At 38.1% G+C, this 26,360-nt stretch overlaps 1 protein-coding gene across 1 annotated transcript; it reads right to left on the reverse strand.

Annotated features, from left to right (window-relative positions):
- Positions 1-875: 875 nt before the first annotated feature.
- On the reverse strand, positions 876-26,277 carry VIRMA (vir like m6A methyltransferase associated). Its single transcript, XM_075494954.1, has 24 exons — positions 26,189-26,277; positions 23,207-23,322; positions 22,876-22,962; positions 22,444-22,492; positions 21,666-21,834; positions 20,810-20,932; positions 19,982-20,266; positions 18,084-19,236; positions 16,534-17,025; positions 15,591-15,745; positions 14,073-14,155; positions 13,511-13,604; positions 12,830-13,374; positions 12,008-12,243; positions 11,010-11,262; positions 9,618-9,835; positions 8,183-8,315; positions 7,446-7,598; positions 5,339-5,499; positions 4,996-5,092; positions 3,775-3,941; positions 3,281-3,612; positions 2,263-2,406; positions 876-1,801 (listed from the first exon to the last, which is right to left on the reverse strand). The coding sequence occupies exons 1-24, from the start codon at positions 26,249-26,251 to the stop codon at positions 1,644-1,646; spliced, it is 5,466 nt and encodes a 1,821-aa protein (XP_075351069.1). The 5' UTR covers positions 26,252-26,277; the 3' UTR covers positions 876-1,643.
- Between the last annotated feature and the right edge of the window lie 83 nt (positions 26,278-26,360).

The following is a 26,360-nucleotide window of genomic DNA, read 5'->3' on the forward strand; positions in this document are numbered from 1 at the left end:
AAAACATTAAAAAGCATAACTTTGTGAACCGATACCATTCCCTTTAGCTGCACCCAGTCAATTAGAAGTTTGCCACTTTCATAGGTTATGTCAATTGACTTTGTGCAAACTAATCACCTCTCAAACAGTGGGACACTGTCCCAGCATCTCCACAGAGAAAGCACATGTAATAGGGGCCTTCTGCAGTTCAAATAAAAACCCACTTAATTTAGCCAGGCAGTATAAAGCTAAAAAAATTTCAGTTTAAAGTATTATCATACTTTAGAAACACTTAAAATAGGGTGTTAAAGTTTATGATTCTAGGCAGACGAGCTGTCCAACGTAAGTTAAGATTACGTAAAACAGGAACATTACAACTGGGTTTTATTTAAGTAGACAAAGACCCCTTTATAGCACTTTTGCAATGTCAAGAGACCAAAGCGTAAGTGAAAAATCAAGCTCAGCCAAGTCTGCCAATGGAGCTCATTTGTAAAAATTGTATATGGCCTTTAGAAAAAGCTAATGCTCCTCACCCCATCCAAAACTGCAATAAAAGGCTATTGAGAATCGGCTAATTCTATGAAACCCCATGGAGCCCAAAGGAATGCAAACATGTAAAAAGCTTACTTCAATCACTGAATTTAATATGAAAATAAATTTAGAGCTGAATCTAGTGGTAACATTTCTTTATGAATTTCTGCTTCTCAAAGTTTTTATTTTTTGCACTATATCTCAGTGTAATTACAGAAACAAAAATCCAAACCATCTATTCAAAGGGAAGGTTTAGTATTACTGCTTCACTAGGTGGTTGTTCAGTTCATACCTCTGTCTCTATGGCCTCTCCTCAACTATGTAAGTCAGCAGAGAAGCAGACAACTAATTAACTCCAGGCTCTCTACAGGTACAGGTATCCTGCCTTTTAACTTCAAAGCATACTCATGTTTCCCAGTGAAATAACTCTTGTGCTCCTAACGCATGAGCTGGAGTTATAAAGTAAATGCTAGAACGTTATCTTATTCTCCCTGAAGTCAATGACAGATTTTCTACTAATTTTAACAGGTGCGGAATCTTAAGTGTCTAATCACATTACCAAAGATGTACAACAAAAACCTACATAAATTACGTTTACATTTATATTCTTTCACAGATTAATTAATTTCAGTCAATCTTCTATCACCTGCTACTTCAACTGCTGTCAGATGGACTGCATTCATTAGTAACTCAGACTGGCTAAAAAAAAGGCTAATGGTTCTAAACCTGAGAGAAAAAAAGTAAAATTGCCTTACATATATATATTTTTTTAATTTTCTTGCAGTAATAAGTCACACACAAAAAACCTGCACCTTCCTTTTGGCACAATGAATATGTTAGAAGTCCTTCAAGTCTTAACTCAAAGAGGTTGTTTACTGAGTATTGTCTACTGAAGTCCACAAAAAAATTAAAATTCTTTCAAAAGGAACAAAAAATTTACAATTGTACACAAAAAGTCTTGAATTTTATTGAAATTTCAAGTCTTGTATCAAACAAAAACTTTTCTTCAGACAAAAATATTCTCTTGGTGTCCTCCAGATACCAGTAACTCCGAATTGGTCCTTTAGTGCCGCTGCTTTCTTTGTCATCTTCACAGAAGTCCACATGGTTGGGCTGTTCCATTAGGTCTCATTTTATCGTGTGAAGGAACGTACATGACGACCTCTTCCACTGCCTCCACTAACAAACTTTCCTCTTGAGCCACCACTGCTACTACTATTAGCACTTGTCCAAGACGGTCCAATTCCTCCCCGGCCTCTGGAAGCACGATCGCGAGGACTCGGTCGGTAGCCTTAAAGCAAAGAAAAGTATACTCAGTTGGAAAAAAAAAAAAAAAAAAAAAAAGCCCTAGGCGTAGTAGCTGCTGTGAAAGCATAAGAAACAAAAACAAGATGAGACACAAACGGGGTCTGTTTTCTCCTTTAATTTTCACTTTTCTTTTAGGCAAGCATTTTTTGCTTTGATTGGCTCTATAATTACCATGTAGGTACGAAGACAACTGAATTGCAAAAGTCTGAATGCAAAATTAAGATTCTGCGATCAAGTGTTCAATTCAGCAAGTTTTACGGATTACAGGGCAGTTCGTATGAAAGCATGTATTTGACACAGTCTCAGTGACAACTGTTCATATATGCTTAAAACATTTGCTGAATTTCAAGGTGTCTGCAGCATCCTTGCATGGTTTCATTTGTAAAGCGAAAATGAAATTCAAGGAATTTTCTATAGTTCGATGCCCATATGAATACCATGTACCTGCTGAACTTAATGGTCTCAATGGTGGCAGTGGACCCCTGTTAAAATTGCTTTGACCACCTCTACTGTCATTGTAGGTTCCCCTGGGCGTACTCTGTGCACTCCAACTTGAGCCTCGAGCGCCTTCACGACGACTGTAATTTCCTAGACAGGGAAAGAAAACCACACACACTGTTGAGCAAACATAACTTTTTTTTTTTTTTTTTCTTTTCATTTCAGTCTTCACAATGCTCAGAGTGGCAAACATAATATTTACATAATTCAAATAAATAAAGCTACTCTGCATCAACATGCCCTCAGTATTCTAACCCATCAAAGTCTACAAGTTACTGTATTATACAGAGAATCAGGGGACAATATCTATTTTTCAGACATGAACTCAAGTTTTTAAAAAAATTACATTATCTAGTGTATTAAGATAGACTCCTATACCTTAAGTTTTTGTTGTAAAATAAATCCTAGTATTTATAACTTTACTAAATGGAAGTATTGTCTGTTGCTACTGTGCAAAGACTTGCCCTAATTATGGGACTGAAGGGAAAGGAATGCAACCTTGTCTATATATGAAAGAAACTTAACACTCTGTAGCTAGAATCTCCAAGTTCACTGAAAATTGCATCTTATTCCTGTCAAGATCTTCCATCCTTTTATTCAAAAGCCTCATTTAAACCCAGAAATCTATTGTGATGCTTGATTTCAGGAACTAGCAGGTCACAAACGGTAGAGAGGGCTTTTTATTTTTCTGACTGCATCTCTGAAGCACTCCAACAGTTGCTAAAAGAAAACAGCTAACTCCTTTGGGAAGAGAGGGAGAGAGAAGCAACACAGGAACTTGCAGCCTTGGTTCAACTCCACAGCACTCGAGAGAACCTTTTCTAGTGCCAAACAACTTATTTCAACAACACTGCTTCAGGAACATCTCACACCAGGGATGATTAATTGCTAGTAAATTGGGTTACTATTAATGAAGCATTTTTAGCATTCATTTACTCCAATTCTAATACAGGAGACAACATACCTTTTGAAGCAGGTGGTGTAAAGAACCTGTTCTGACTGTGAAAAGCTCCTCGTCCTCCACGATTCCCTGAGAACCCACCACGTGAAGAAATCTTCTGTGACACTTTTGGTGGCCTTTTGGCTGGTGGTATCCCATCTGGAGCAACGACTTCTTTGCTCTCTGCAGCAACAAAATCATCCACATGCATGGAGGGTGGCCTGCTTGTATTCTGCTTCCTCTGACGGAAGATATCATGTGGTCGAATTCCTTGTCCAAATCCTCCCCTGCCTCTTCCTCTTGGTGGTGGCACAACGTGAGCTCTCTTTGCAGGCTCTATGTACTCAGATTTTCCGCTGTCATGACAAACAATGATGTATTTAGTTAATGTAAAAATGTGTTCATACTGAAGGTCAGGCATTCTCCATGTTGGAGATGCAATTTGAAAGGTTATTTGACATTTTGAGAACATACAAAACAGTGCTGAACACACTGTTTACTCATTAAACTCATCTTACCTTGAAGTTATGAAGGTCTCATGTTTGTGCTTGCCAAGTTTGAACCCTTTTGTGGTTTTTGTGCGGCCAGGAGATGATGGTTCTGACAAAAATGACCTCTCCAATTCAGCTTGCAAGTCAAAGTCACTGCAGCCCTTCTCTGACAGTTCAATTAAGTCAACTTTTACCTGCAATGATAGAGTTTAGTTTTATCACAACAATCATTACTAGCACCTCTGAAGAAGAAAACATGCTGCACCAGGATGAATGAGATTCAGCTAGGGTCCTTCTACTAGAGCAAAAAAGCTCTATCCTCTATCTCTTAATGCCGTAGTGTGACTCAAAACAAAAAGCAGCAGAGCTGCAGCAAAATTGTCTCGATGGTTCTGAATCTCAACAAAGTCAAGTATTTCAAGTATGAACACCTGTCTTGTCACTAAATGACCTACAGTGAGGCATTCTTTTGCTTAAGCTACAGTCCTATAAATTTATTAATGCTGCTTTTATACAGGAATCAACAGTTTTGGTTTTGCTTAAGAAATTAAAACACAAGTATCTTTGCATGTAAATTTAAAAAAAGAGTAAAACTAAAAAAGAATCAAGGCAATGAAGTCAACAGAAACTGATTATTTCTCACATAAGAAGTTAAGACACTGCCAATTGCTTAGTTTTAAAAAAAAGTTATTGTATATTTTTCAAAATGACATTTAAAGTTTAGATTATAAAAATCAAGTTTCAAATACTGTTGAAAAGTTTTTGTGCAAGTAGTTTCATTTACTACTGCCATTTTTTCCACTTTCGTCACATCAGAGCAAAGATTTAAATTTAAAAAAAAGTGTAGCTATCAGGCTTTTTTGGATATTACTGCAATGACAGAAGACAAGCAAGGAAAAGAAATAAGTCACATTCTTTCTCTATGTTTAACACAAACTGCTGAAAAGCCCCAGCAGCAATGCAAAAGCAGGTTAGGACTGACACAACAACTGTTCCTCTAAAGGAGATTACTTCTGCATTCTTCTGCATTAGAGAACTGCAGAAGGTGCCGATTTTGTGGCTGCTTCCGAGTGAACCTGAAGGCATTTGATAACAGCCTTTAACAAATGCTAACCCCTATATCTGGGTCAATTTACAAGGGTGAGCTCAGGAAAACAAACCGTTTGGCCATATGAATTTCTGATGCTACTAGCTCAGGCCAACCCTCATTTTTAAATCCACTTCAGTCACGTTAATGAAGCCTTTTACCATATCCAGATCAGTGTCTATTTCTTCAGCCTGAAAGGGTGAGAACCACATGGACTTCAGCTGGTCATCCATCACGTCTGCCAATACGTATGTAGTCCTGCAATAAAACAGTGTCAAATGATTATGAACTACAACCAACTGCAAGCATACGCAGCATTACAGAACATGAGATGAATGTTATTGCCTTACCCTTGATACTTGCATGAAATTAAATACACTAGGACTAGAAGATAGTAGTGACAACAGTGCTGCTTAGCTCCTGTTTATAACATACTCATGCATAAATTACTGCATATTCTTAAGTAAATCACAGGTAGTATGCTCACATACTTAACCATTTTACCTGTTGTTAAACAAATTCTGAAGAGAGTCTGGTGCAGAAAGAATAGGCTCTACATCTTGGTCACTCAGCGGACAAGAATCACCCGCCGATTCCAACATCTGCCTCACTCCAATGATGTTGTCCAGTAAGGATTCAAGGCCATCATCTTCCTTAGAACGATCCTAAGTCAACACAGCACAAGTCAGAACTTTCTCCCTTCCTCAGAGAAGGAAATATGCTTTTGTTAATTAAAAAAAAAAAAAAAAAAAAGGAGGGGGGTACTACACAAAACAGTCTATCCATCCACAAATAGTGAAACTAAGACACCCGAGTACACAAACAGCAGCAGAGAACTCCTCAGTATGCTATAAAACAAACCATGTCACCACATGCACATTCTAGTCTTCGTTTCCAGTTGATGCAATAGCCTCCATAACATAGTCCCAAAGAAGGCATCACCCCAGCTTTTAGTTAACAAGCTCTCTGCTAGAGCATTCCAACATCCTAAGTGTCTGCTATTTCTCCTTCAGCCCAGTTGTAGCTTTTAATCTTTTACCACAGATGTAGGCGGCCAGGGAAGGGACAGGAGGGAGTATAGCACTGGAAGGAATGGGCAGGAGGGAGTATAGCACTGGAAAAGCATTTGTGACCAACAGGCTGTGGAGCAACTGTTTTATGGACTCTTCTAAATTAGCCATCTACTGCACAGCTGCCATCAATTATGTAGGATTAGATTTGAATATTAGAGTTAAGTTTGCAATTAGAAACACAGAAGTGTTGGATGCGTTGAATTCTGCATGTCCTCTAGTCCAAACCCCCCCTGCCTGAAGTAGGACTATTATCAAAGCCAGATGAGATCAGCCATAACTTTATCTAGCCGCATCTAAAAAAAGCTCCAGTGACAGAGCCCACAGCCACTCTGAGCAACCTGGTCCAGTACTGCACTTCTCTCTCAGTGATTTGCCCCCACCCCAATGTCAACCTGAACCTCTGAAGCCACAATTTGGGGCCATTGCCCCTTGTTTTATCATGTGGAATTAACAAAAGGAGTTCGATTCCACTTTCTTTGTTACGATCCCCCAAACAGCTGTAAGTAGCTCTGAGATAGCTCCTTAGCCCTCTTTCACCAGGCTAAACAAGCCCAGCTTCCTCCTCCTCTCTCTATAGCACATGTGCTCTAGGTCCCTGACCACCTTGGTAGAACCCTCTTCAGTTTCCCTAGATCTCTCCAGAACTGGCAAGAGGGCAAAGGTAGCCAAAGGTGAACACAGCACTCCACATGAGAGCTCACCAGCATCCCATGGAGACAGACAGTAAGGTCACTTGATTTGCTGGCCATGCTCTTTCCATGATAGCTCAGAACAGTCTGCTTCGTTTGTAGTGACCATGCACTGTTGGCCCATGTTCAACTTAATGTCCACCATGACCACCCAGCCCTTTTCAGCCCAGCCCACATCAAGGCATAGGGTTACCCTGCTCTCACTGCAGAACTTTGCATTTTTCCTAATGACCCACATAAGCTTTCTGCTAAATCAATCCTAAAAAGTTTATTGAGGTCCCTCTGGATTGAGGCTTTGCTGTTTGTTGCATTAGTCACTCCCCCAGCTTACTGTCATCCATAAATTCACTGAAGATGTATCCATCAGGTCTCTGATGAAAACATCCAACAATATCAGCCCCACTATTGACTCCTGGATATTCCACTCATTACTGGCCACCAGTAACATCAAGCCACTGCTAAGCAGTGGATTAAGTTGCTTATTACATTAACAATCTGCTCACCACTGTCCAGTGCTCTCTGTTGTATGCATTCGCTGCCTTTCATCACACGGTTAACTGCCTACCTGCTCTTAGGGTGTGCAAATACTCTCAGCACAAGGGGATCCCAACCCTACCTGAAACTTCTTAGCATTACCACAATACAAACAATAAAGTCAGAATGCACCCTGCATCAGAATAGGTGCTTTTGGACATCGGTATTAAAACAATGGCAACAGCTATTACAGTTCCGCAAGGTATGCCACAGAATTGCGCACCCTTCTCATCACAGAGGGATAGTCTACATTGTTTTAAAAACACACGCAGATACAAGACCACAACATCAACTTGATTATTTAAATTCTTTTACCATAACATGTTTCTCCAGATCAAGCAGCAGGTTTTCTGGGGTTTCTTCTTTGTTCTGCAGTAGATGTTTTAACTCTGCAGTAGTTAGACCCAGTGTTCTGCCTGGATGAGATCCATCTGTTTCCATAAGGCTTCCATCATCTCCACAACATCCCTGAAATATTTGACAAGTGGGAAATACGTATACATAAATAGTCATCATACTTCCGGACTGCAAACCCCTTAGAATTCAAATGTACATTAGAGCAAATCTAGCAAAACAAGAGTAATCTCTTGATTTAAAAACATATTACGCAAAATATTTTAATAAAGTACACTTCAATAAGCAAGTTTAGATGCTGCATCAAGATGAATGGAATCCTCTCCTATACAAGCTGAGGTTTGTATCACAGAATTAACAAATATTTTCGATTCCTTTCTATACTACATATCAATACAGCAACTCTCTTAACATGATGCCATGAATCTAAAACCTGGACACAATAGCATGCTATTCACTTAGGAAATCAATATGCCATTCTTCCTACTGAAAAATCCTCTTATTTACTCACCATATATTCTGCCCAGCTTTCACAGATTTCATTAAAAACTAAAGATAGCACTAACACTACTGATGGAAAAGCCTTACACAACAATCTGCATGGTCAACTGCTTTCTGACATAATTGTTCCTCACACTCTTCAGATTTCAGAGAAATGCAGCTGAGTTTGTCTAAGTATTCAATACATATTCACTTACCAGTGTATCGGAGTTCAGAATCTGTCGCATAAAATCCAAAAAAGAAGAGGCCAGTTCACCTGTGTCTTTGCTAAAACTAGTTATTACTCGTTTTAATACAGTGTACAGAGCACTGCTGTGTTTTCTTAGAGAGCTGTTTTTACAATGAAAAGAGAGAAAATACTTTATTAGTGCATACATTGTGACCATTCCACTGTAACTTGTTATAAGAAAGCAACACGTATGCAAATAAATTTGGTAAATTTTATAATCATCAAGTTGAGTTTCGATTACGAAGCTGGAGCTTCATTATTTTCTGTGTACTAGACTGTTGTTCTCACCAGTGCTGTCTGCAGATGTTTCAGACTGCACATATACAGTCTGAAATTGCTGCACATACTGCAGCAATACCTCTAAAACCTGCAAGAAATTACATTTTCATCTTTGGGAGAAAAGGGATAGGACAACAGAAATTTTGCTTGCACAAGGGCCTTATGTATAAAGCAGGATCATGCTTGCTGTTACAATTTCACTGCATCCCATGATGCCTAAGTGCAGGAACAAACCAGAAAGGTAATCATCAACACAGAAATAGCAAGGCCGTGCACTGAAGCTAACAGCTAGACATATGGGATCATAGAAACAACAGCATCTTTAAGCTACTTATTTTTCATTTGTGGGTTGTAGAGCTTCTTGCAGTCTGAGCAGCACAATTCTGTAGCACTGCTTAGAAGAGTGTGTTGAACAACCTTTTATTGACAAGGCTCCAGGTACTACCTTTTTCTCTTTGGGAATCTCACAACTTTCTTGCCTCTCTGCACCTCACCTTCAGTGGACAGAAACAGGTCCAAATACAGGACAAGGAATTAAGTGTCAAAACAACAAAATACTGTCCAATTCATGTATATATTCTGTTCAAAAGGGAGGAGTGGAGTTAACAAAAGTAGTTAAAAAATATATACATATACATATATATATATATATATATATATATATATCCTAATTTCAAAATCCCTAATTGCCTGGAAATCAGAACACTCTGGGGAAGTACAAACTGAATCCCCTTAAAATAGAGGGAATGACAGACAGCTCTCCAATGTCCCAGATGAGAGCCGTAACTACTGAGTGACTCAAAAGGGAAGGACATGAGCACTATATCTCATTCTAATCCTCCAGCCTTGGAGCAGGGAAATGGAGGGTCAAAACCTTTTTTCAATACTTTGTTTATTTCTTGAAAGAAAGTGCTCCTGTGTGCATATTGCAGAAATGATTCAGAGGAAAAATCTCAAGTGAAGGAAGACCAAAATACTGAGTAAAACACTGAAGCCCCAAAAGAGAAATGAAAGTTCAGGTGCCTTATCCTCAACATTTCCTACTAGATGAGTAGGAAATTATTTCATGTTGCAGAAGTTTTTAAATAATTTTAAGTTGTCAGGAATATCTTAAAATACCATACCTCTTTAGGTGATAGAAGCCATAGTCATGCTCTGTAAGGAACATCATTGTTCGGATACATGTCAGCAGACAACTGTAACTGCTCTCAGAATTAGTTAATGTTTCCATCAGAGAGTCACAAATTAAGGGCATCAGCTCTTTGCTTGGTAAGGAGTTGGAAAGCTGCTCCAATTCAGACACAGAGCCTTCTGATGAACTTGGTAAGATGAGTGCGATATCCTATAGAAAGTGATTATTATACACATAGTAAAAAAAAAAAAAAAAAGAATTCTGTGTACCAGCAATAAGTATAACCCATACATTAAGTCAGAAACACTACATTCTTTCACTATCCCTTTATCACCTTATTCCAGTATTTCACAGTTATTACTGACCAGTAAAATACTAATCCAGTGTACCTTTTTTAAATCGGTTCTGTTAAGGGTTACAAACCATTATTGATTTTTAAAAACATAAAAGCTTCAAAGGGTGAAAAGCGATAGCAGAGCCACAACTAAAAGCCACTCACTGGATAGTATTTTATACTTGCACACAGTATCTTGCCTAGGTAGTCAAACTGTCCCTTAATCTCAAAACATTCATCAAAATTAAGAGGCTGCAGACACCACCTGGGAAGTTTAAGATCTACTGCCCCCTCCATATTTTACATAAAATAAAACAAGATTGACTTTCACGATGAATTTGCATGGGCAAAGAGCTCTTGTTTATATGCAAATGGCTGACCAATCTGTACTGACCAACAATGCCCAAATGTCTTTTGCATAAATGGGTAAGCACTAAAGCAAATACATGCAACTAGTAAGACAAATAATGATACACGAATCTATGCACGCAACTAACAGGAAACTACCGGGGCTAGTCTATGAATCAGTTTTCAGATAATATTTCTTACTTTGCTCCAGTAACATATGCTTTTTTTTTTTTGATGGTGTAGTTTTATGGTAGCAGCATATCATATCTTTGTATTTGGAATACATTTTTAAGAGGTTTCAGTTAGACGACTAAAAGATACATATTTATTCAACTAGGTGAAAGGTGAATAGTGACAACTCAAGTTTTGCCAGTGGCCCATGTTCCAAAAATCTTCCCACAGGGAGAAATAACATCCCTCTCTCAGCTGAGACAACAGTCAATCTTTGTGCCATTCACTTTTTGGTTTCTAATGAGCTACCGGAATAGTGCACATAATGCAAAAGAGATATCATAAAATGAAAGGATTTACATTCAAGAGCAACAAGATAGCAAGGCTGTCAAAGCAGCCAACCACAAACATTTTTTCTTTTTGTGTTTTAACAACGTTGACTTTTAAAAAAACAGGCACCTAAGAAATAACCTCATTTCGTTTGTCTCCTACAATTATCAACACACATTATGCATTAAAAATAGAAAATACCTGATCACAGAGGGACTGCAAAAGGGAAGTTACATATTCAGCACTCTGTTGATGAGTGACATTGTCCCCAGCCGACCGCATTAAAGCCAAGAGCTCCTGGAAAACCTCTGCATACTTTTCATCACCTTTAGTGGTTCCATTGATAAGATGCAAAATAGCCAATTTACAAGCTTTGTGTGAAGCCAGGGCATCCAATAAAGCAAGCAATCGAGTGGTCTGTCCAGTGTACTGTTTCTCTTTATCTTCCGTGTTGCTGTAAGGATATCAATGCACTTTGAAAAAGCTGTTTTAAAGTGATCTAAAAAGCTACAAAAACAACCATTACAGGAGTAATAACTCTGCATTTTTAAAAAAGCACCTAGTTTACATACTTAAACTTACAGTTTAATTTACTTTTTGAAAAGTGCTCAACTTCACTAAATGACTTTTGGTTGCATAATAAATTAATTAATCTACCACGCATTTAACACACTATAGGGCATCTAACTGTATACGGATATTCTTTTCTAGAAATAGTATCTAATTCTATGTGAACAATTATGCTTTTAAATAACAGTACTCTGTTTCAAAACCCTCTGAAATAGTAGTATTCAACTTCCTCCAGCTTACAAACATTTACACATTTTCCTGTTAGCAGCTAAATCACAGTATAGCAAACTTTACTGGCCTATGTTTTTTATATCAGATAGGTCCTTTAGAAGCAGTTCACAGGCAAGATAAGGTTTTGTAGGGACAGCCTGAAGAAAACCTTCCTAAAATACTTACCATAAACATACAATGTGAAACTGTCTACATCAAAACACAAAAGTATGACGTGGTTCCTTGGCAACGTTAAGCATTATCAGGACACAGTATACAGCACTTGTCTGAGAATCCATTCAGCTCATAATGGATAAGTAACTGCTGAAAGTATTTTCCTCCCGCTAAATCTACTGTACAGAACCAAGGTGAATTTAATAGTCCATTAAAGAAATCTTTGCAATAGAAAACGACGATACCTTTGTAGGTCTTCTACAATCAGATCCAATACAGTCCTCATGATAAGAAGAGCAGTAGGTGAAGCCAGGTCACACAACTGAACGCAAATACGTCTCAACATATGCTGAATGGGCTGGCAAGATGAACCAGAGAAAGATCGAACTATCTCTTGTATCAGTTTGGCTTGAACATGAAGATGCATACTCCACAGCTTCCTGGTGTTGAGTGCCACTGAAATATCATGTGGTTCAATTACCTGCAGGAACAGAAGAACAGGAGGTTTTTCCTTTCGACTTTTATCATAAAACCCGAATTCTACCACAAGGTATAAACAAAGACTAAATACTAATACTGTCCTCATCAAAAACATGCAATGCGATTTTCATTATTATCACTGAATAACAGGGCACAATTCCGGCAAATTAGGTATGCCTTCAGGGAGCACGGGTTGTCGCACACCTTTTACACTTACTTATTAAAGATCACAAATTCAAGATCCATGTCAAAAGAAAGGAGAGCCTTCATAAACTGAGAGTTTGGCATTCAGGGTTAAATCCAAAGGCTTCACAGCCAATCATTTAAGTAATAGAATGGGAGTCTAGATAATTTCACAAGGGACAAAAGAACAACACATGACCGCTAATTTAAAAAGATGCTCCAAATAAGAACAATTTTGTTTCTGATGAAAAAAATGTATCTTCAAACAATCTATATGAACACAAATGCTTTACAGAAACTTTAATTCATCCTTTCACATATCTGGTTTTCCCACAACTATGAAAATGGTCTAAGGCTTATACATAATTACAATTCTTTAAAAACTAAATAAATCTGAACTATACCTGAGTTGTCTGCATGGGCAGTGGAAGAGGCAACAATTCTGAAAGCAGTATAAGTCCAGAGAAAAAGCCTTCGGGAATTCTTAAAATTGAAGAGAGAACTTCCTTCAGCATTAAAGACCAAGTATTGTTCGCCAAAGTTTCTTCCGAAATGGTAAGTTTTTCATTAACACCTTGTGTAAAAGTCAGTAAGATATCAACAATGTCATTCTGAATTTTTTGTTCATCACTGTCTAAGCGGCCTGAGAGAGGAATAGAACACAGGAGCATGTGTAAAGAAACAAGTGCTGATGGAACACGCATGTCTTTGAATTCAAAAGATCCACCTCTCAGCAGTTCTGTTAGCATTGTTTTAAGTAGAGTAAGTGTACAGCGGGCCATAGAAATAGTAGTAACTCTGTGAAGCGTGGTGCCCATGTTGACATGGAGTCGCCAAGGCTGAATAAGTACGCTGTTCAGCTTCTGTAATACCCGAATGAAGGTGTCCATTCCCTCAGAAGAAAAGAGCTGAATAACCGCCAGATTCCATTTAAGGTCTTTCTGTTGACCTGTACGGAAAAGAAATAACATTTCTGTATGTCTAATTTCTCCTGGGCAATCACAGTTACACTTGAGACATGTTTAAGTAGAAGACTCAGAAAAATAAGATTTCTATGTTAAGCAGTATAAATATATCAACCATACCTTCCACCAGAGGCGGTGGACATGCAACGTGACAAAGAACACGAAGTGCAGTAGGAAGACCAACTCCATCTGGGGTCATCAAACTGTCGATATTCTTAAGGGAAAAAAAACCAAAAAACAAAAAACGAACCCATATTACAAGGAAGGACAAGGATTTTACAAGTGTATCACTAGCTTGAATATTCAAATTCTGTATTTAGTTACTGTAAGTATTCTGCAAAATTTAAGTTAAATTATTCCACCTTTTGGAAAGCAGTCACAAATACAGCAGAAACAAAAAAGGAGGGTCAATGTTTGCGTTGTGGTTTTATGGTGAGCTAAAAGATTAAAATAGTTGGATCTCTGCACTACATAGTTACCTTAGATATTGTTTCAATAAATATAACTGAGAGCAAGAACTGGCCTAGATCATAAGCTTTAATAAAAACATCTATTTTGGATAATAGTATATATTTTTAAATACCATATATTAGTACATACCTAAGATAAAATATCAAACTACAAAAAAGTCTAAGCTTATAGAGCACAACTAAAAGACAGCATCTATCTGTATTTTACTAACCTGTTTGATGTATTCAATGAGATTTGGAATACAATTTATTTCAAATCTAAGATTTTTCAAAGGTTCAAGCCACTTGCTGAGCTCTAGGGGGAAAAAAAAAAAGAGTTAATCAAGTAACTTGTAAGTGCATTTATGAACATAAAACGTTTGTAATAAAAATGTACTTAATCTACACAACAGGTACTAAGTCCAAGTGTGAAATTTGTGAAGCATACATTGCAGCTGTAGCCAGCTGAAAAGCATCAACAAAAATAAGACTTCAGAACAGGCAATACACCTCACATACATGGACAAAATTTGGCTCAAGTCAACCTGAACACTCAAACAATTTTCATCTTATTATTTGTAATTAAACATATTCTATAAAAGACACTAAGGGTGCCCACTGTCAACTAAAGAAAAAGCCATCAAGAGAAAGGACCAAAGCACATTCCCCTTAATGTACATAACAGGTTATTACAAACTGAATACAAAACTCCTGTTAAATGCCCAGATGGAGCCAATCTCTGCACCAGTAACACACATTTTCTCTGGAAGTCCTTATAGATTAACAGTCTCTCTCTTACTCCAGAATAACCTGAAAGTCCCAATTTTTTGGGACAAGAGATTTAAAGTTTTAAAACCCCTTGTTCCTGCAAATATTTAAAAGAATGTGAAGGTTCAAAGGTCAACTGGATATGAATTGACACTATTCTCCGACTGATTTCATGATTTGGTTTAATAAACTAGCCCCACTTCTCATGAAACTGTCTGATGATCAGATGAGGAGAAAAGAAATAAAAGCATGGCAGAGGAGGGAATTAAACTAAAATTTTGAAGAATTCTGGTTTCTTTCAGTGCATTTAAGTTTTGGAAGAAATTACTGGTACATCTACACGAGTCAGTTAAGCCGTGCAGAGCACAACTCTGGACATCAGAGCTTCAACGTTCAGTTGTCAGAATAGTCCTCAGCAGGCTTTTTCCCCATCAGCTCCATTCCAAATGAACTGGGCCTCATCTGTGAGTCAACACAAGCCAGGGAACACCCTGAGACACAGTTTCGAGTTCAAAAGATTTAGTAATAGGGTAACATGGACTATTCCATGCCAGTTGGCCTAGGTGCCAGGAAACAGTCCCAGGATTATTTACTAGTATATACAGACCCTGTAAGGCTACATCACTAAAGGAAACAACAAAAGTAACAGTCAGCTCACTGACTAGTTTAGTCCATTTTTACTAAAATTTGCTCTATTTTCAACACAGAAATAATTTCAAACTTCCTGTAATTATCCAAAATTCATGGTAGCTAATATTACTTGAAAAATAATTTAACTAGAAAGAATTTCCTATTTAACTCTCATTAACAGGAAAAAAAAATTACACATTATTTCAGTGACTCAACTAATCAGATGCAGCTGGAAAAGGAATTTCATTACATACATTATCCAAACCAGATGATCGTGAAACACCAATTACCCACATATAAAAGGTTTCTTCTATACATTCAAACAATTCAGTTGATAATGACACATACTGTACCTTGCAATTTGGTGTTATTTTCATCTGCCTTACAAAGCTTCAGCAAAGGCGCCGAGTGCTGTTCCAGCATTTGGACATCACTGGAAGATTGAACCACCAGCAAAACAAGGATGCAGGCATAATTATAAGCAACTGACTTCTTAGACTTTGAGTCTCTGAAACAACAAGAAGGATTTTCTTTAGATCTCAACTAATGCAATGGGATATTTGTTAGATTTTCATCCTCTGACCCCTAAAAATCTACCTACAGAACTTTTACTTTCACCAAGGCTTGCCTCATCATTGATAATTATCAACCAAAAAAAAAAAAAAAACCAAAACCCCCCAAAAATGCTCTCCGGTGCTTTTTGAAAACTGAAAGCTTTCTTTTACATTTACTTCACGTTTATCTCAGCATCCATAAAAGATAAGAGCTGAAAGCACTGAGTGGAGTCAAGTAGCAAACAAATTTTTCCACAACTTTGTCTGTTTTTACAAACCTTGCTTTAAAAGCGCTGCCACCTAAATTAGTAAAACTGCCTGTCCAGAGAAAATAATGACTGTTTTTAACAATTATAAGAACTTATAGAACTGAGAGAGTCCCACACCAGAAAAGTGTCCTGTGTCATTTCCCCACTCAAATCTTTTGCTCATTTCACAGTCAAATTTTATGCTTGAATGAAAACTGCCTACTTACTGATTTTTTTTCACATAGCCAGAAGTCTGACCTATATCAGAACACCTTTGTGGATGACCTACACAGATTCTGGGCATTAAGTACTTAATCACAAATGTCAGGCCTGATTTTCTATTACGTTCTTCTACTTAAAAGTTGTTTTGTTTTTAAACAAAAAGATCATGATCTAAAAGAAAAAAATATTTTAGATTTACTGAATTATTTATAAAAGATACGATACTTTTTAAATGTAAAAACCTAAAGAATATAAATAAATGCTTAAATTACCCTAAAGCTTCTTTGGAATAGTACTCCATTAAAGTAATAAGACTTTGGAGATTTTTCTCCAGACTGAATACATGAGCCACAGCAGATCTTCCCACAGGGTTAAAGGTAATCAAGTAAAGGTTGTGAAGTGTTCCCAGCAGATCCGAATGGTCTGTCTCCTCGCTGGCTGTGCATCGCTGAAAGTGGCAGAATAATTCTGAAATGCACTGTAACGTTTGTGTTGAATGCAGGAGCCACAGGGCAAAAGTATCCTCATTGGCACCATCTGATTGGAGGCCTTCCTCTTGATCTGGATCAGAAAACTGGCAAAGTGCTCTAATCAACAAGTTCGTTGCTTCGTACTCGGAAATAAAGAAAAGAAGACCCTTCTGTGACTGTGCCAGGAAACGCAATATATCTCGTATAGCTTGAAGCACACCTGGATGTGCACCTGTCACTGGAATAGACAGTAGCAAAGTAATGCATTCCAAGAAATGGTGGCTATGAAGATATCTGGGGTGGAAAGAAAAAAAAAAAAAAAAAAAACAACAAAAACAGGAAAATAATCAGTAATATTACAATCACCTGTCAACACTGCATAATAACATTATATAAAGTTACATGCCTCCTAGCTTCAGCACTTACTGCTCTGTGGACTATGAGAAAAAATAATTAATTATGAAGTATTACAAAATTTTAATCTTACAAACATAATTGCTATAATATTTACAGGAAATAAATCCCTAAATATAAAGTTCTGATCTCAAAAAAAAAACCCAAAACCAAAAAAACCTCACCTTATCTACAAACAAAATAACACTTTATATTAAATTTGCTGTATCTGAATCATCATCAATGCTGCATTAAATGTTTTAAATGGGCTAAGAAATCATTCATATAGCTTATGTAGGTGGTGATTTGAAGACTCTTTGCATGTGGATGCTCATATTCAGCCATGACCTACACAGCTACTACCAAAGAAACCTGTTAGCATTTAGAGAAATACTTTCTATATAGAAACTTGCTAACAGATAAATAACCCATGGGATCCTTTAAATGGCTGAAGGCAGGCAGGCCTCAACTCCTCTGCCTGTGCTGTGAAACAGCGAGCTACGCTGACACAACTGCACGACTTCTAATCAGGGCTGGCTTATATCTTGCCAGCTCAGCATACAGAGAGAGGTACTTGTTTTATCCATATGCACAGACGTGTTCCAAGACGACAAAGGGATAACACTCTAGATCTACAACAAAGTTCAAATATGCACCTGTACAGCGCCTAGCACAACTGATTAGGATCTATGAATCCAACTGAGGTGCTAGCACAGTACCAGTAATAACAAGAGGTTAACTTCTTGTTATATGCATGCTAGGTTGATTGAAAGCCAACAAAGTAACAGCTACATTAACTATCAAACTCTCTCAGACTTTATAAGCACAATCCAGAATCCTCCACTAAAGTACAAAGTGAAACATCTAGGAAAGTGTTAGTCAGCAAGGTCATCCCTAAAAAATATCTACATCAAGCTGGAGGAAATACACTCTAGAAAATGAACTTGTAACTGCCGTACCTAAACAGGACAGGGTAAGGATCATCCCTTTCTGGAGGGCCTGTAATGCGTGCCGTGGTTGGGAAAGATTTCACAGGTGGCTGAATCATTGTATGAGGAGCAGTTTCCATCAAATGGAAGATTTCTTCAAGAAGACTAACAAGTTTTTCCATCTCTCCTTCGCTTATATTAGAAGATTCCAAAAGATGATCCATGTCCATAGGAGCCTCCACATCATTCTCATATTCTTGGCTGGTTCTTTCAAGTCCTGCCAAGTCCTGGTCCTGTTCTGGCTCCGTGTGATTAGGAAGAGAAGGAGTGTTCTCTGCTAACTGATCAACCACCTTTTTAATATCTGACAGAATCTCATAGAAGTGACATTTCTGGAGAATTGCAGAACCAGCAGTAACTACTCTCACAGTCTGATCTAACAATATGAGTTCCAGGAGTTTCTGATAACCACTTTTTTCATGTCCATCTACACCACCTCTTAAAAACATTTCCATTCCCTCAGTCATACTAATAACACTATCCAAAGCTTTAAAAGCATTAAGTTTGAGGGAGGATGACACATGATCTGCAAACAAGAGTTCAAATATCACATTAATAACTCCTGCCTGCAAGAGTGCCGTTATTCCTTGAGTCCCACATTCTCCTAACGACGACACCAATTTTGTCCCAGCTTTGAGTTGTCGGACATTCAAAGCAATGGGCTGTTTGAGAGCTACCTGAAGGTTTAAAGCTTGCAGAGTCCAGTCTACTAGCTGGGTAATATAGTCTTGCTTTGTGTCTTTCACCTGCAGGTAGCTCAATCCTTTTACTATTAAACTCGGAACTTCTTCTAATGCAGTGACCCACTTTGCACCCCTTTCCTCTTGATATAATTCCAACAGTTCAGTTAATTTAACTGAGGCTTCCACTGCCCCTGAATTTTCTTTTTCTGGGTCCTGGTCCTTTATTTTACCAACTTCATTTTCAAATACAGTCTTGTAAGGGCAGCTGAAGTATAAAAGAGGTCCAAGCTCCCTTTCAAAAGGTTCATATGTCACAGGAGGCACAGATGCCAGATCCTCAGGAGTATATTCAATATCAAAGCTTGGATATTTAAATGTTTCACGTTCCAGATCAGCAATTCCATCTTCATCACTTGAAATCTGCTCATATCCATCATCTCCTAAAAAGAAAAAGACTCAGTTATGAAATAAAATCAATTATGGATAAAACAGTTCATAACTGCTGAGAATCTGCTCAAAATAAAAAAGTAATAATTTATTTAATACAAATATTACTGGTTAGAGAACAATCGTACACTAACACACAGAAAGCTTTCTCTCTCCAGACATAAGTGAAAGCCACAGTTGACAGATTTTTTAATGTAATAACGGAGACATTTAAAAGAATGTATAAAGCAAAAAGTTTAACTAGGGTACACATTACTACAAGAATATTGTCCAATTTTCTTCCTATGATTGCAACTATCATAAAACTTTTAGCCTGAAATTTTGCACAGGCATGTGTGGGAACTTTAAGTAATACAAGAAGATGACTACTGACATTGTTACATAAACAACTTTACTTGATTTTTAATTAAAAAATAATTTCTTTCACCACTTTCCTACATTTTTAAACAAAACAGATAACAAGATCGAATGTTCATTCTCACCTATAAAGCTGTATCTATTTTCCTCTATTTATAGAAAGTAACAGGAAGATTTACTATAAAGGAATAAATATTCCACAGCAAAATACTGTTCTCGAGAAACGTCAGAACCATAAATAAGGCAGGCAATGCCTTATTTTGGTGCAACAACCAAAGGAAAAAGATCCAGTTCTCCTCACACCGCATCATCATATTGGTACTGCCTTCAAGATTTCATAAGCCTGATCTTTTTTCCTTAACTTTTTACAACTTCACTTACCTTCACCTTCTTCCTCCTCTTCACCCTCGTCTTCATCTTCATCTTCCTCCTCCTCTTCCTCTTCCTCATCAGCAATACTCTCTACTGTATGCCCATCATCATCATCCTCATCCTCTTCCTCCTCAACATCCACATCATCTTCATCTTCTCCTTCTTCTGGTTGATCTTCCTCCACTTCTCCATCATCAGAATACTGGCTTTCTTGATGAATGGATGTTCGATCAGGAGAAATGGGCTCAAAGTAATCCTCCCTATGGTCCACATCATCTTCTTTTTCCCCAACCACTAAAAGTAAATACAAAATTTAAGAAATAAGAGTACTTCTGTGAAATCCAATGCTCAATAATGTGTTTTAGAATTTTGCATTACGCATAGTGGAGATACAAAAAAAGCATCTTGAAGAAAACCTTCAGGTGATTTGACTGAACAAAAGCAACAATCACTTAGTTCAGCAAGACTATAAAGAAATTTGTAAAGAGTTCTTGGCACTTTTAACCCATAAGGAGACCAGAGAACTCAGCAGATGCTGCAAAGGGATGGAGGACAAGAACAATGAATACCGGAGTCAACAGAACATTTATATAAAATATGAGCAGCATGTTCAAGCAGCATATTGGTCAACAGCGGATATTCTCAAATCTACTAACTTTTAAATTGATACAATTTCAAAGAGCCAACAGATTTTCTTTCAAATCCCTTTCCTAAAACTGAATCGGTCCAGCAGGAGCAACAGCAGACAGGAGACCTCACACCAGGCAGGAACACAGATTTCTGCCTCCGCTAAGCAGTGATGCGCAGCAGATAAAACACAGTCTGTTCTCATTCTACCTGACACTGGCATAGGTTCATCCTCATCATCATCAGGAGGAGGAGGGCCTGGAGGTGTCCTTGGTCCCCTAGGTTGTGGTCTTGGAGGGCTGCCATTGAACTGGTCTTCCTTCTCTCCATCAACTATATTTATTGTGAAAATAAAAACTTGCATTTAATGGAATCACAGGAACAGAAGCAGAAAATCTTAGGTTTTCAGTGCTACTTTTGACTAGGGAACACCTTCATTTCTCAGCTGTTATTTAATCTGTATTCTGCATCTGCAGTATGTGAGGCAGTTTTGTGAAGTCACTTTTGATCTAAACAAGAACTACATCAATAAGCAAGCTTATTAACACTATTGATGTTTTTTATATTAAAACTGGGTTAAAATTAACACAGATAATTGCCATTTTTGGCTTTGACACTAACAATACTGTCACTCTACCAATAATATCTGAGTTACTTTAAAATGTAAACTTTTTTTAATCAACTGGTTTTTACAGTTTACAACTGTTTTTTACTACACAGAGTATTCAAATTTTGCAGCCCAATAGCTGTACATTGAGCAAGACACTTCTAATTTTACATCTAAAACCAAAACTGAAGCAGAAACTTGCTCATGGATTCTATTCATAGCCATTCTAATACCAATGCAAGTAACCCACTCTCAAAAAAGCACTAGACAAGAATCTACTTAAAACCATCCAATATAAATCTAAAAGAAAATACAAACCTAAAGGACAAAGACATAAAGCTAGAAAAATAAAGCCACTGAAATCTAAAATGTGAAAGAATTGGATTTCTTTTTTTAAGATGGGATACTATGATGTCGATTTAAAAAAAAAAAAAATCTCTGTCTTCTCACAAGGCTTACCATGTTTTGGGTTTCTTTTCAAACCAGGCTGTTGCTGGGGAGGTGGTGGTGGAGGTGGCGGTGGAGGAGGTGACTCTCTCTCATGACTTATTACCCTGTCAACTGAGCCATATATTGCTAAAGTCAGACAGTTGTACCACCCTCTTAAAACCAATCCATCCGTGTTGACCTGTTTTTTTTAAAAAGAAAAAGTACTTAAACAACACAAGATAACTTCATAAAAGTTATTTTATTTTAATATCACTGTATCAGTATCTGCATAAAAGCAAGAAAGGATAACCGAATATTAAAGCATCTCTTTACCCTACATTTTCAAAACTTTAAATGTACCAATCATTACAATGAATAAATAATCTTTCTGTAAAAGCATTCAATTTTTTGCAATATATTGCCTAATCTACTACAGCCTACTAAGGAAAAAAAACATTACCATGGGTAACACAAACACTGATCTGAATGAAATAAACCCAAACAGAACTGAAAATGATGTGCTTAGCTGTGGCTTGCAGCCAGAATGTTCTGATTCATCTTTGCTCATAAGTAGTGGATAGTTCTATTGGTAATCTCCATAGGAATTGTCAAGCAATCAAATCATCTACAATTCATGCCATTATAGATGCAGACTCTAAAGTAATGAGTATCTGAACTACAGACAGGGTTTAGAATAAGATCTTAAACAACAAATGCTTTACACAGCGCTAACGCACCACATGCAACCATATTTATACCTAAATGACAGATATGTAGAAAAGAGGAGGTTTAAATCACACTGCATTACCTTTGCATTGGGTCTGAAAATAATTGAAGTGTTTTCATCATATTCAAGGCTGTTAAATAAAATATACAAAGTTATTTTTCCATTAATATAAAGCATGTTTACAGAAATGAAACACAGCACTGGTAAACACATAAGCCAATAATAAAACATTGAACAAATAGATGCTCTTAAAAACAAGAGTGCAAAATCACTTATTTCTACAAAATACTTTTCATTAACATATACGGACTCTGTAAGTTTAAAAATAACAGAATCTTTTCTTCTTTTAAGCATGAACCTCTGTCCTCCCACACAGATTGCAGGAAAAGGGCAAGAACACAAACTAGCAAACACCCGACCAAACATGAAAATCATGGGAGATACAGATTTTCTATTGTGCGTTTTCTGCACTAAAAAATTCTCAGGAAGAAAACTAATCTTGAAAGTACTTACCTCCCCAGCCTGTCAAAAACAGGGGCACTTGGCTTGCTGACATTGTTGAAAAACAAGTCCAGTTGAAATGTATGTGGGGATGTCTCTCTGGAATCAGAACAAAAGTAAAAATTAAATCTGTCGAGCTCCTTATCAGAGTAAGTAGGACTAACAAGGGAAAAAAGCCTTTAAATTATACTGTTTAAATAATTCCCAAAAATAATTACAAGTTCAGCAGACACATAAATGCATTTTACCTTTTTATATAGGAGGTGCTATTGAGATATACAAGTTCAAGAAAACAATAACAGGAAGGTGTTCCTGAATCAGATACCCAGTATCTTTCACTCACCCATAAGCCCTATTGTCAGGCAAACTTGTGTGAGCTCTCACTCCTGGAGGAATGACACGTACTTCATTTATGTAAACCACACATGGAAAACGAACTACATCTATATTGGTACTTTGCTACAAAACAAAGAAAAAAGAAAGTCTAAGAAATGTAAAATGCAAACAACATAATGCACTCATATTCTCTATTAACCAAATTAAGGTTGCAATCCTTGTAATTACAAAATTCAACTCTGTAAAATGCTAAATGCTGTTCAACACTGTTAGACAGAAAAGGTTTGGCTTTTTTTTATAATCTTCTGGCACTTTTCATATATTTAACACTATTTTTTCTAGAAAGTGTTACTGGTTTATTTACATAATTGGTTCCCTTTATTTGCGAGAATCTTTTAAATAGTAACAGGTTTTTTTCTAACAGAAGGTATGTTGGTAAAGGTAAAAACTGGAACTTTAAATCACCAAAGAAAGACTGAGTATATGGTTCCCTTTTAATAAACCATATCAATTTTATAATTAAAGAAAAAAAGAAAATGTGCGTTTTAGTTTTAAACATTAGCAAATGTTCTATTTCAAATGTAATATTAGAAATTATAATGATACTATAAATGTTTTACTAGACCTGTACAGAAGTCCCATATGATGCTTCTTTCTCCAATTTTGCAACAACATCTGAAAACCTTTTGCAAATAACATTTCTGTTTACCACACAGAAATAGCAAGTATAAAGAAATGTTATGCTTCAGCACTCCTAAAAGATGTTTGAGCAAACTAGGAACTAATCATAAAGTCACGGTGACTTCCCAGGTAGCAGCCACCAAATTAATGCTGGAAGTCTCCTCTCACTAGATTCACTACATTAGGTCTTATTACATTTATACATAATTTCTATCGTATATACACTTACAAAATAGTAAACATAGATCAACTGTATGTCCAACTGTAAGCATATAAAGACTTCCTTGATCAGAAGGTCAGAATCATGTTTCTCACTGAATGTTTCCAATTAGCAAATTGGATTAGCAAAGACTGCATTAGCAAAAAAAAAAAAAAGAAAAAACGGATCTAAGTGTCTACCAACATAACTAAAAAAATGAAAATTAAAAACCAAATTGATTTGCAGTCAAAAGTCATATAACTTTCATCACAATCAGAAAGCAAAAGAAACTCCAAAATTACCAGCATAAGGCAAGAAAGTACTAAGATTTTTAGACAACTAATAAACAAAAGAAACAGTCACAAAAAAAGAATATTTAAGTGTGTGCTTTTGGGCACATAATAGAGTCATTAATACGAAATCTATGCAGGCATCCTTGAGCACACAAATACAACATCTCACCCTAAGGGCTGACGTATTACAAGCAGGATGGTAGAACAAAAGGAACCCTGCTATGACAGGGAGCATGGCTTTATTAACAGGAAGGGGGTGACTGTAGCCTGCGAGGAGTTACAGCTGTGGGATTTCTTTGCTTTGCCTTTAAAAAAGGTGTATGTGTCACATGGGGGACTCAGATTTCTGGAGGAAGTGCTGCTGCTGAGGAGGCTTCATCCCCAGCAGCACTGCCCAAAGAAAGACAAATTCCTGCTTAAGTGATATGGGATTATGCCCTGACAGCCAGGCATCAACATCATCAGGATGGCAAGTGAATCCAATCCACCTTCCCTTCAAAACATTAAAAAAATAACTATATCAGAACTGCTGAACACATGTTAAACTGCATAGCTAAGCCAAATAAATAATTTTATTAGAAATCTCAGCTGTACTTTTAAAAAACTGCAAGTTCCAAGGCAAGACTCACGATCCATTTAGCTGAAGAATTAGCGTAACACAAAGAAGGCTTTCCTGCAACATGTAAAATACGCTTTGTTTTTTTCTTTAATGAAAATTCAATATGGTTCAGATCTGGAAAATGTCACTGGCAAGAATAAAAGTGCCAGAAAACATTATACACAATTAAAAACGTTCAATAAGAGAACATACTGTCCTGGAGGGGAAGAGGAGTGGCTAGTGTTTCCTACCCAGAGGAACAGCAGTGGCTAGCGTTTCCTGCCCAATGCTGTCTTAAATAGTAGAATTAAAAATACATGTGGGTCTCCCTGATCCTGGCAGCTAGAAAGGACTCCAGAATGGCTTCCCATTTGTTTTTAATTGCAGCATCAGCTCAAAATACTTCATTTTCTTTCCCTAACACCTGTCCACGAATACAGCATCTTTCTCAGGTTACACTACACTTTATGCTTTCCCTCTCATGGTCCCTCTCTTCCACCCTGAACAACACAGAACCCTGGGCAAACCTGCTGCAACACAAGCAGCTTCAAGGATGCTCAGGATCCCAACAGTCTCGAAGTGGAATATTTGTATGAACTCCCACTGCTAAAAGAAGTTTTAAATATTCCTTTTGCTGATGATGCATGCGGGCTGCATAAATCTAAGGGAACATCTCACATGCACACAACTACCCATCCTCCTCATTAACTAGAGAAAAGCATTCGGTATCTCTCAAGTGGACGGGTATGGCCCTCTGCCTGACTTCCTCCCTTATGGACTTCTCCAACCAGTTTTATCCTCTTTATTTCCCACTAGCTTCTCCCCCCCGTTATCTCTAAATCCTCGCTCCTGTCCCACAGCCGTACCCTCCCGCAGCCCCCTGCCCGCGGCACCCCAGGCAGCCAGGACAGCGGTGGGCTGGGCGCACCGCGGGGTCCGGCGCGGCGGCCCGAGCAAGGCTTCGGGGGCAAGGCGGGGAGGGAGCGGAGACGCCCCCTCGGCGGGCACCTGGCCAGGGCCTGCTCCCTCCCGCCTGGCCACCCTCTGAGGCGAGGACCACCGCCGGGGCCTACCCTAGCCCCGCTCGGCCCAGCGGTGCTCCGTGCCCCGCAGCCGCCGCGGCCCGGGGAGGCCCCGGCGCGGGCAGGAGGGCGCCGGCAGCAGCCAGGAAGAAGGAACATGAGGGAAGCGGCGGCCCCAACGCCCCCGCCGCGTTACCTCCGCGCTCTGGTGCTTGAACGTGTCTAAAAACAGCAGCTCGGTGGCGGTGTCCACCGCCATCTTGGCTCGGCCGAGGGGGAAGGGCATCCGGGCGGCAGGGCGAGCGCTTCCGGGCCGCCGCCGTGCCCGGGGGCGGGAGGGGCGGGGCTGCGGCGCGGGGCGGGGCGGG

The sequence above is a fragment of the Mycteria americana genome, chromosome 2, assembly GCF_035582795.1.
Source record: "Mycteria americana isolate JAX WOST 10 ecotype Jacksonville Zoo and Gardens chromosome 2, USCA_MyAme_1.0, whole genome shotgun sequence".
NCBI classification, from domain to species: domain Eukaryota; kingdom Metazoa; phylum Chordata; class Aves; order Ciconiiformes; family Ciconiidae; genus Mycteria; species Mycteria americana.

Bases quoted from the DNA above. Each gene is read 5' to 3' on its own strand.
- VIRMA (XM_075494954.1), bottom strand. From the start codon at position 26,251: ATGGCGGTGGACACCGCCACCGAGCTGCTGTTTTTAGACACGTTCAAG. The intron at 19,237-19,981 runs GTAAGTGAAGTT...TTTTCTTTTTAG, and splicing joins AGAGGAGGAAGAAGGTGAAG to GAGATGATGGATATGAGCAG. The intron at 1,802-2,262 runs GTACATGGTATT...CTTTGCTTTAAG, and splicing joins GAGACCATTAAGTTCAGCAG to GCTACCGACCGAGTCCTCGC.